The 12,333-nt window shown below is 40.9% G+C and overlaps 1 protein-coding gene across 1 annotated transcript in view; it reads right to left on the minus strand.

Annotated features, from left to right (window-relative positions):
* Positions 1-301: 301 nt before the first annotated feature.
* LOC120995067 (complement component receptor 1-like protein) overlaps positions 302-12,333 on the minus strand; it is a 127,324-nt gene continuing 115,292 nt past the window's right edge. The window contains exon 10 of the mRNA XM_040424044.1: positions 302-375. Coding sequence (XP_040279978.1) covers positions 369-375 — 7 coding nt within the window. The 3' untranslated portion in view covers positions 302-368. The remainder of the gene's footprint in view (positions 376-12,333) is intronic.

The raw sequence follows: 12,333 nt of genomic DNA on the forward strand, positions 1-12,333 counted from the left end.
AGGGACGCGCTGGGCGGCGGCAGTTTGTGAAGGTAGACCGAGCCTCTAGGTGCTAATGACGCCCCCATAGCACCTAGAGGGTCATTAGCATATCTATATAAGTTCAATTTTTAGCGAAACGGCAGGACAATAAACAGTAATATTAGGATTGTTTGGTAGAGCAGACACTAGCGGATCGCTAGTGTCTGAAAGCTAATTATGTGAAAACGAAGGGGACACAATTATTAAGGGAGCTTTTCCAGAGAGCAGAACCCCTTTACAGTAATTCAGGTTCCAGGCTAATAATAAAGACACAGTCTACTTTTCTGTTTCATACTGCAGTTTATTTTATTTCACATCACAGGTTATCTGGATGAAGTTCCCAAGTGTCACCACCTAAAAGAAAATGACAGACATTAGGAAAAGGCAGAATTAATGCTCTATTCATGAATGATAGTAGACTTTTAGAAAAGAGTCACACCACCTGCAAAGAAGACCTTGACGTAAACGGCTGCCTATTACTGACTACCTTTTATTTTTCTGAATAAGGAATTGATCAAATTTATGGTATGGTCCTGAAACTATATATACCATATTTTTATCTCCGAAGGAGCTACAGATTAGAAAATCAGGGATTAACTTTGAATGGGACGGGGTATAGGTCTTTTTTATATATTACAATTACAATATCATAATGTTATCCCCTTTCCCTAAACATGACCACCAGTTGGATATAATGGGGTACCAGATGGAGGGTAGGCTTGCATGAGATCTCTGCTGTCATTGCCAACATTTCCTCTAAACTAAGCAATCTGAAAAGGCAGTTAGTACTATACAAAAAGGAATCCATCACCCCTTTATGTTGCCTTCTCCAGCAATGTCTATGATGTAGTTCCTGAAAAATGTATGGCTTATTAGCTGCGCTGGCATCCACTGTGAGGAAGGAGACTTTGTGGTCATAAGCTGTGGGGACAGCCCCACAAATGATTGATGACTTTCTTAATTTTACTGTGCATAGGGAGAAAGCTACCTATCATCAAAGGGTTGACGGGGCTACTACCACAGATCAAGAATATGAGGATTCCTATCGGACTGCATTTCTCAGAAACTACTGTACATTATAGACATATATAACACAGACAAGGCTGGACTGCCCTAAGGGAAGCATAAAGGAGGTGACAGATTCTGTTTAAGGGCTCATACACACGACCATATGTATTTTGCGGTCCACAAAAAATACAGATGTCGTCCGTGTGACATCTGTATTGCATCTGGTTTTTTTTGCGGATCCATTGTAACAATGCCTATCCTTGTCCGCAAAACAGACTAGAATAGGACATTTTCTATCTTTTTTGTGGAACGGCCATGCAGACATACTGAAACGGAATGCACACAGAGTCATTTCCGACACGGAAAGAAAATATGTTTGTGTGCATGAGTTCTAAGCAACAAGAACCACAGCAAAATTTCAGTGCAGTAGTATTTTATTTTTTGCTTGTTTTGCAGTGTGATTCTGGTTTTAGTGTGGTTTTTTGTTTGAGGGAGCAGTTTAGCAAATGTTCCTGGAACTGACTGAAAATTTTGCAATTGGTTTTTTTGCATGTTTATTTTTTAGTGCAGCATTTTTTTTTTACTTAACTGAGAAAGAATTTTAGCAAAACCACAGCAAATAAGGTAGACTGTGATTAAAAAAAAAAAATTACAATGAGCACCCATTTGATTTGTGTGCAGGTCTATTTCAATAAATATATGTATTCCCTATGTTATTCCTCCCGGAATTTGTGAAAATTTTTGTCAAAGGGGTGTTTCCTTAAGCTATGTGACTAACTGGACAGTGTAAGACTAATTTCAGATGAGCATGTCCACTACGGAAAAGACGCTCTGTGTGGCAGCGTGATTTCCTTTAATGGATACTGCTCCTGTGACATGAGAGTACAGCATTCCCGACCTTGAATCTACTGAATTGTACTGACCTATTGCTGTCAGTATAAGTCAGCAGATGCAAGGTCACACAGCATTATAAATCATTAGAATGCCAAGGGCCACGGGTGCACCACCAATGAGGCAAGGTGAGGCTATTGCCTCAGGCAGCACAAGGTAGGGGCAAGTGGGGGGCAGCCGAAGGGGGATTATCTGTTTCTGCACAGTATGTGGCACTGTATTACCCTGTATGTTTTCTAGCTCTGTATGTAATGTTTTCCAAGTATGTCTTTAACAGTAGGGCTGGAGAGAAGGAGTTAGGATAAGAAATTGGCATTGGGGGGTTGGGCGCCATTTCAGTTTTCGCCTCAGGCAGCAGAAAGGCTAGGTGCACCCCTGCCGTGCACTCCTCTGAAAGGGGCAGTGTCCATAATGGTAAATCAAGTGTGTTCCACAGTGGACACGTACGTCTGAAAGTAGTCTGAGTGTATGGTCCAACTCTTAACTGGTAACACCATGGATGGTTACATACAGTCCTGATCAAAAGTTTAAGACCACTTGAAAAATGGCAAAAAATCCATGGCTGGATCTTAACCCCTTAAGGACTCAGCCCTATTTCACCTTAAGGACTTGGCCATTTTTTGCAAATCTGACCAGTGTCACTTTAAGTGCTCATAACTTTAACACGCATTGACTTATCCAGGCCGTTCTGAGATTGTTTTTTCGTCACATATTGTACTTCATGACACAGCTAAAATTGGGTCAAAAAAGTTAATTTTTTTGCATAAAAAAATACCATATTTACCAAAAAATTTGAAAAATTAGCAAATTTCAAAGTTTCAGTTTCTCTACTTCTGTAATACATAGTAATACCCCCAAAAATTATGATGACTTTACATTCCCCATATGTCTACTTCATGTTTGTAGCATTTTGGGAATGATATTTTATTTTTTGGGGATGTTACAAGGCTTAGAAGTTTAGAAGCAAATCTTGAAATTTTTCAGAAATTTACAAAAACACAGTTTATAGGGACCACTACAGGTCTGAAGTCACTTTGCGAGGCTTACATAATAGAAACCGCCCAAAAATGACCCCATTCTATAAACTACACCCCTCAAGGTATTCAAAACTGATTTTACAAACTTCGTTAACCCTTTAGGTGTTGCACAAGAGTTATTGGCAAATGGAGATGAAATTTGAGAATTTCTTTTTTTTGCCTAATTTTCCATTTTAATCCATTTTTTCCACTAACAAAGCAAGGGTTAACAGCCAAACAAGACTGTATCTTTATTGCTCTGACTCTGCCGTTTACAGAAACACCCCATATGTGGCCGTAAACTACTGTACGGGCACACAGTAGGGCGTAGAGGGAAAGGTGTGCTGAATGGTTTTTGGAAGCCAGATTTTGCTGGACTGGTTTTTTGACACCATGTCCCATTTGAAGCCCCCCTGATGCACCTCTAGAGTAGAAACTCCATAAAAGTGACCCCATCTAAGAAACTACACCCCTCAAGGTATTCAAAACTGATTTTACAAACTTTGTTAACCCTTTAGGTGTTGCACAAGATTTAATGGAAAATAGAGATACAATTTCAAAATTTCACTTTTTTGGCAGATTTTCCATTTTAATATTTTTTTTCCAGTTACAAAGCAAGGGTTAACAGCCAAACAAAACTCATTATTTATGGCCCTGATTCTGTAGTTTACAGAAACACCCCATATGTGGCCGTAAACTACTGTACGGGCACACAGTAGGGCATAGAGGGAAAGGTGAGCCGTATGGTTTTTGGAAGCCAGATTTTGCTGGACTGGTTTTTTGACACCATGTCCCATTTGAAGCCCCCCTGATACACCCCTAGAGTAGAAACTCCAAAAAAGTGACCCCATTTTAGAAACTACGGGATAGGGTGGCAGTTTTGTTGGTACTAGTTTAGGGTACATATGATTTTTGGTTGCTCTATATTACACTTTTTTGTGCGGCAAGGTAACAAGAAATAGATTTTTTGGCACGTTTTTTTTTTGTTATTTACAACATTCATCTGACAGGTTAGATCATGTGGTAATTTTATAGAGCAGGTTGTCACGGATGCGGCGATACCTAATATGTATACAATTTTTTTTATTTATGTAAGTTTTACACAATGATTTCATTTTTAAAACAAAAAAAATGTTTTAGTGTCTCCATAGTCTAAGAGCCATAGTTTTTTCAGTTTTTGGGCGATTATCTTAAGTAGGGTCTCATTTTTTGCGGGATGAGATGACGGTTTGAGTGGCACTATTTTGGGGTGCATATGACTTTTTGATCACTTGCTATTACACTTTTTGTGACGTAAGATGACCAAAAATTGCTTTTTTTACACCGTTTTTATTTTAATTTTTTTACGGTGGTCACCTGAGGGGTTAGGTCATGTGATATTTTTATAGAGCCGGTCGATACGGATGCGGCAATACCTAATATGTATACTTTTTTTTTATTTATTTAAGTTTTACACAAGGATTTCATTTTTGAAACAAAAAAAATCATGTTTTAGTGTTTCCATAGTCTAAGAGCCATAGTTTTTTCAGTTTTTGGGCAATTATCTTGGGTAGGGTATGATTTTTGCGGGATGAGATGACGGTTTGATTGGTACTATTTTGGCGTACATGCGACTTTTTTGATCACTTTTATTACCTTTTTTGGGAAGTAAGGTGGGCAAAATTTCAATTTCCTAATAGTTTATATTTTTTAATTTTTATGGCGTTCACCGTGCGGGGAAAGTAACATGACCGTTTTATAGATCAGGTCGTTACGGACGCGGTGATACCAAACATGTGTAGGGAATTTTATTTTTTTCATTTTTAATCAGTGATAAATGTGTTTTTTGATTTTCACTTTTTTTTCACTTTTTTTTGACCCAGACCCACTTGGTTCTTGAAGATCCAGTGGGTCTGATGTCTGTATAATACAGTACAGAACAATATATATTGTACTGTACTGTATTTTACTTACACTGAACAGATCTATGCTTTTAGCATAGATCTGTTCAGCACCATGGACAGCAGGATGCCTGAGAGGCGTCCTGTTGCCATGGGAACCTTCCCCGTCTGCTCAGTACTGCTCAGAACTTCGCAGACGGGGAAGGGTAAGGAGGGGATCTGTTGGGGGGCTGTCTGGGAGCTCTCTCCCTCTCCATCGGGGGGCTGCAAAGGCACAGCGGCCCCCCGATGGGAGAGGGAGGGAGCTCCCTCTTACTGTTAACTTTTTCCATACAGCGGTCCGTACGGACCGCTGTATGGAAAGGGTTAAACGGCTGACATCGCATCATCGATGTCAGCCGTTTATACCAGGGTGCCAGCAATGTGCTGGCACCCTGGTATACCCACTGAACACCAACGATTATTCAAGGGGAGGTGGGCGGTGGGATCGCGATCCCGCCTGCCGCACCGCCCGCCTCCCGCACCGCCCCCACCACCCACAACTCCCCCCCCTGCACCACCCGCCGGCAAAAAAATCATGCAGGGGTGCAGGGGGGGTGTAAAATATATATTTTAGGGACACTAAAGCTTCTGATCCCCGCGGTCAGGGCCCGCGGGGATCAGAAACTGCAGAAAGCGCAGCAAACCGCAGGTCTGAATTGACCTGCGGTTTTCTGCGATCGCCGTTGCGGGGGGGTCAAATGACCCCCCCTGCATGGTTACGGGATGCCGGCTGAATGACTTCAGCCGAAATCCCGTTCCGATTAACCCCTGGGGCGCCGGAATACCGATTTCAAGTTATGACGTACCGGTACGTCATGGGTCCTTAAGGACTCGGGACCCATGCCGTACGATACGTCCTAAGTCCTTAAGGGGTTAACAAGGTTCCAAGTAGAGCTTCAACATGCAACAAGAAGAAATGGGAGTGAGACAAAACATTTTTTGAGCATTCAATTTAATGAAAACAACAAATAAACTGAAACAGGCTGTTTTTCAGCTGATGGTTTCCAACGTTACTGGCATGACAAGCAGATCCCACCTGAGATGTTTTCTACGCGCCACAGTGGAGGGGGCGCCATAATGGTCTGGGGTGCTTTTTCCTTCAGTGGAACAATGGAGCTTCAGGAAGTGCAGGGGTGTCAAACGGCCGCTGGCTATGTCCAGATGTTGCAGAGAGCATTCCTCATGACTGAGGGCCCTTGTCTGTGTGGTAACGACTGGGTTTTTCAACAGGACAACGCTACAGTAAACAATGCCCACAGGACAAGGGACTTCTTCCAGGAGAATAACATCACTCTTTTGGCCCATCCTGCGTGTTCCCCTGATCTAAATCCAATTGAGAACCTTTGGGGATGGATGGCAAGGGAAGTTTACAAAAATGGACAACAGTTCCAGACAGTAGATGGCCTTCGTGCGGCCGTCTTCACCACTTGGAGAAATGTTCCCACTCACCTCATGGAAATGCTTGCATCAAGCATGCCGAAACGAATTTTGGAAGTGATAAACAATAACGGCGGAGCTACTCATTACTGAGTTCATGTTTGGAAGTTGGATTTCTGTTTTGGGGGGGTTTAGGGGATTTTTGGAGGTGTGGTCCTAAACTTTTGATCAGCTGAAAAACAGCCTGTTTCAGTTTATTCGTTGTTTCCTTTAAATTGAATGCTCAAAAAATGTTTTGTCTCACTCCCATTTCTTCTTGTTGCATGTTGAAGTTCTACTTGGAACCTTGTTAAGATCCAGCCATGCTAAATATGATTTTTTGCCATTTTCAAGTGGTCTTAAACTTTTGATCAGGACTGTACTACAGACACTGTACTGTATTCTGGCCTGGCAGTTATGCATTAGTCCCCTCCATCTGCCTGCTCTTCTGTTGTCTGTAAATGGGCAAGAGAAGGTGTAAAGCAAATTTGCTGTGAATTAAAAATTTCCCACACTTCAGTGTTATAAGCATAACATCTTACTAAGGCACCTTTCACACGGTCAGTATTAGGTCAGTATTTTGCATCTGTGATTGTTAGTCATATCAAGAGTGGGTCCAGAACACATATGATACACAAATCTCTTTTCTGTATGTTCACTCCTAGTTTTGGCTTACTAATGCAAAACGACCAGGATGCTATATTCTTCCTGTACCTGGGGCTGATATTTCAGCCCCAATTGCAGGAGAAATTAGCATTAAAAAATGATATGTTAAATGACCCCCAAAGCCCAAAAAAAACAGCACTAGCCCACAATTTAAAAATTTATTTTGCACTTTTCTGTTTCTTTATTCTATTTATTACAGTGGGATGCGAAAGTTTGGGCAACCTTGTTAATCGTCATGATTTTCCTGTATAAATCGTTGGTTGTTACGATAAAAAATGTCAGTTAAATATATCATATAGGAGACACACACAGTGATATTTGAAAAGTGAAATGAGGTTTATTGGATTTACAGAAAGTGTGCTATAATTGTTTAAACAAAATTTGGTAGGTGCATAAATTTGGGCACCACAAAAAATAAATGAAATCAATATTTAGTAGATCCTCCTTTTGCATAAATTACAGCCTCTAAACGCTTCCTGTAGGTTCCAATGAGAGTCTGGATTCTGGTTGAAGGTATTTTGGACTATTCCTCTTTACAAAACATCTTTAGTTCATTCAGGTTTGATGGCTTCCGAGCATGGACAGCTCTCTTTAAGTCACACCACAGATTTTCAATTATATTCAGGTCTGGGGACTGAGATGGCCATTCCAGAATATTGTACTTGATGGTGAACAATCTTTGTCTTCAGGTCATTTGAGAGTTTTTTTGAGACCCCCATGTTGCTACTCTTCAGAGAAAATTAAAAGAGGAGGGAAAACCTACAGTTGACCCCCTTAAATACCCTTTCTCATAATTGGATTCACCTGTGTATGTAGGTCAGGGGTCACTGAGCTTACCAAGCCAATTTGAGTTCCAATAATTAGTTCTAAAGGTTTTGGAATCAATAAAATGACAACAGTGCCCAAATTTATGCACCTGCCTAATTTTGTTTAAACAATTATAGCACACTTTCTGTAAATCCAATAAACTTCATTTCACTTCTCAAATATCACTGTGTGTGTCTCCTATATGATATATTTAACTGACATTTTTTATCTTAACAACCAACGATTTATACAGGAAAATCATGACGATTAACAAGGTTGCCCAAACTTTCACATCCCACTGTATATGTATCACTGTGTAATACAATGTTTTTAAATCTGGCAGGCTGTTCCAGCAGAATCACAGCCTGCCGGAGTTCACCAGATCCACCATAGCCATATAGGGCCATGCACAGCCGTATCCCCATTGGGATCTGGTAGCTTTCCGGCATAAATGCCGGCTTTCAGCCAGACAAAAAGTTGTGCATACAGATGTACATTTAGCCCTAGCTGCATGTATTTAAAGGGGTATTCCCATCTGAGACAATGGGGCATATCGCTAGGATATGTCCCCATTGTCTCATAGGTGCGGGTCCCACCTCTGGGACCCGCACCTATATTAAGAACAGAGCGGGGAAGGTGGTCGCTGAAGGACCCCGGGTCCGGCCACCACCTAGTGCTCTCCCCATAGTAGTCAATGGGAGCGCACCGCACTTGCGTGGCCTCCACTCCTATTCATTTCTGTGAAGCCAAGCCAAAGCTTGGCTATTTTCGGTGGTCCCATAGAAATGAATGGAGGGTGGCTACGCATTCGCAGTGCACCCTCCACAACTTTCAGGACTCCGTTCTCTGTGTAGGTGCGGGTCCCAGAGGTGGGACCTGCACCTATCATACAATCGGGGCATATCCTATCTATCTATCTATCTATCTATCTATCTATCTATCTATCTATCTATCTGTCTATCTATCTCATATCTATCTATCTCATATCTATCTATCTCATATCTATCTATCTATCTATCTATCTATCTATCTATCTATCTCTCTCATATCTATCTATCTATCTATCTATCTATCTATCTCATATCTATCTATCTCATATCTATCCATCTCATATCTATCTATCTATCTATCTATCTATCTATCTCATATCTATCTATCAATCAATCAATCAAATTAATCAAATAAGCTTTATTGGCAGGACTAAATACATTTTAGCATTGCCAAATCAAGTGGGAAATAATTGGCTAGGGTTGGGGGATGGGGACACGTCCAGAGTGGGGATAAAGGAGTCCATGGTATATCAGGCTCCTCTCACTCTATGGCAGGCAGTAATATATTGTGCTGCTATGGCTGCTGTGTTCTCCACTTCCCCCATCAGTATGGAGAGTCTCTTTTCCTCCTCCATATCTATCTCTATCTCATATCTATCTATCTATCTAACTATCTCATATCTATCTATCTATCTATCTATCTATCTCATATCTGTCTATCTATCTCATATCTATCTATCTATCTATCTATCTATCTATCTCATATATATCTATCTCATATCTATCTATCTATCTCATATCTATCTATCTCATATATATCTATCTCATATCTATCTCTCTCTTATCTATCTATCTATCTATCTATCTATCTATCTATCTATCTATCTATCTCATATCTATCTATCTATCTCATATCTATCTATCTATCTATCTCATATGTATCTCATATCTATCTATCTATCTATCTATCTATCTATCTATCTATTATATATATATATATATATATATATATATATATATATATATAATATCTATCATATCTATATCATATGTATCTCATATCTATCTATCAATAATCAATCAATAAAGCTTTATTGGCAGGTCTAAAATTATATATTAGTATTGCCAAAGCATGTGGGAAATAGGGGGTTGAGAAATGGGGACACACCCGGGGTCAATGTATAGGAGACCATAGCATATCATGACAGGGGGGAAGGGGTGCGGACACACCCTGAGTCAGGGTATCGGAGTCCATGGCATATCAGGCTCCTCTCAGTCTGTGACAGGCACTGATATATTGTGCTGCTATGTCCACAGTGTGTCCTCTTCCTCTCCCAGCAGGATGGGCAGTTTCTCTTCCTCCTCCATGGAGCTGAAGTCTGGGAGTAGATCAGAAAGTCTCCTAAAGTGGATGTCCCTCACTGCTGAGTATTTTGGGACAGTATATCAGGAAGTGGGCCTCATCTTCCACCGCCTCCTGGTGGCACTGCTGGATTCGATGGCCAGGCTGTGGGCGCTCAGTCTGTAGCGGCTCAGGATTTTCCGGTCTCTGGGGTTCCCTAGTTTCTCCAGATATGGGGCCAGTTTGTAGTCTCTCTGCAGGCTCTGGTACACCGTCAGCTTCTATCTATCTATCTATCTATCTATCTATCTCATATCTATCTATCTCATATCTATCCATCTCATATCTATCTATCTATCTATCTATCTCATATCTATCTATCAATCAATCAAATCAAATCAAATAAGTTTTATTGGCAGGACTAAATACATTTTAGCATTGCCAAATCAAGTGGGAAATAATTGGCTAGGGTTGGGGGGTGGGGACACGTCCAGGGTGGGGATAAAGGAATCCATGATATATCAGGCTCCTCTCAGTCTATGGCAGGCAGTAATATATTGTGCTGGTATGGCTGCTGTGTTCTCCACTTCCCCCAGCAGTATGGAGAGTCTCTCTTCCTCCTCCATATCTATCTCATCTATCTATCTATTTATCTATCTATATATCTCATATCTATCTATCTCATATCTATCTCATATCTATCTATCTATCTATCTATCTCATATATACAGTACAGACCAAAAGTTTTGACACACCTTCTCATTCAAAGAGTTTTCTTTATTTTCATGACTATGAAAATTGTAGATTCACACTGAAGGAATCAAAACTATGAATTAACACATGTGGAATTATATACATAACAAACAAGTGTGAAACAACTGAAAATATGTCATATTCTAGGTTCTTCAAAGTAGCCACCTTTTACTTTGATTATTGATTTGCACACTCTTGGCATTCTCTTGATGAGCTTCAAGAGGTAGTCACCTGAAATGGTCTTCACTTTACAGGTGTGCCCTGTCAGGTTTAATAAGTGGGATTTCTTGCCTTATAAATGGGGTTGGGACCATCAGTTGCGTTGAGGAGAAGTCAGGTGGATACACAGCTGATAGTCCTACTGAATAGACTGTTAGAATTTGTATTATGGCAAGAAAAGAGCAGCTAAGTAAAGAAAAACGAGTGGCCATAATTACTTTAAGAAATGAAGGTCAGTCAGCCGAAAAATTGGGAAAACTTTGAAAGTAAGGGCTATTTGACCATGAAGGAGAGTGATGGGGTGCTGCGCCAGATGACCTGGCCTCCACAGTCACCGGACCTGAACCCAATCGAGATGGTTTGGGGTGAGTTGGACCGCAGAGTGAAGGCAAAAGGGCCAACAAGTGCTAAGCATCTCTGGGAACTCCTTCAAGACTGTTGGAAGACCATTTCAGGGGACTACCTCTTGAAGCTCATCAAGAGAATGCCAAGAGTGTGCAAAGCAGTAATCAAAGCAAAAGGTGGCTACTTTGAAGAACCTAGAATATGACATATTTTCAGTTGTTTCACACTTGTTTGTTATGTATATAATTCCACATGTGTTAATTCATAGTTTTGATGCCTTCATAGTCATGAAAATAAAGAAAACTCTTTGAATGAGAAGGTGTGTCCAAACTTTTGGTCTGTACTGTATATCATATCTATATCATATGTATCTCATATCTATCTATCTAATTTCTATCTGTATCTATCTATCTATCTATCTATCTATCTATCAATCAATCAATCAATAAAGCTTTATTGGCAGGTCTAAAATTATACATTAGTATTGCCAAAGCATGTGGGAAATAGGGGGTTGAGAAATGGGGACACACCCGGGGTCAATTTATAGGAGTCCATGGCATATCATGACAGGGGGGAAGGGGTGCGGACATACCCTGGGTCAGGGTATCGGAGTCCATATCATATCTATATCATATGTATCTCATATCTATATAATTTCTATCTATCTATCAATAATCAATCAATAAAGCTTTATTGGCAGCTCTAAAATTATACATTAGTATTGCCAAAGCATGTGGGAAATAGGGGGTTGAGAAATGGGGACACACCCGGGGTCAATGTATAGGAGTCCATGGCATATCATGACACAGGGGGAAATGGTGGGAAAACACATCCTGGGTCAGGGTATCGGAGTCCAGGGCATATCAGGCTCCTCTCAGTCTGTGGCAGGCACTGATATATTGTGCTGCTATGTCCACAGTGTGTCCTCTTCCTCTCCCAGCAGGATGGGCAATTTCTCTTCCTCCTCCATGGAGCTAAAGTCTGCGAGTAGATCAGAGAGTCTCCTAAAGTGGATGTCCCTCACTGCTGAGTATTTTGGGACAGTATATCAGGAAGTGGGCCTCATCTTCCACCACCTCCAGGTGGCACTGCTGGATTCGATGGCCAGGCTGTGGGCGCTCAGTCAGTAATGGCTCAGGATTTTCCGGTCTCCGGGG

This window comes from Bufo bufo, chromosome 3 (assembly GCF_905171765.1).
Source record: "Bufo bufo chromosome 3, aBufBuf1.1, whole genome shotgun sequence".
Taxonomy (NCBI): Eukaryota; Metazoa; Chordata; class Amphibia; order Anura; family Bufonidae; genus Bufo; species Bufo bufo.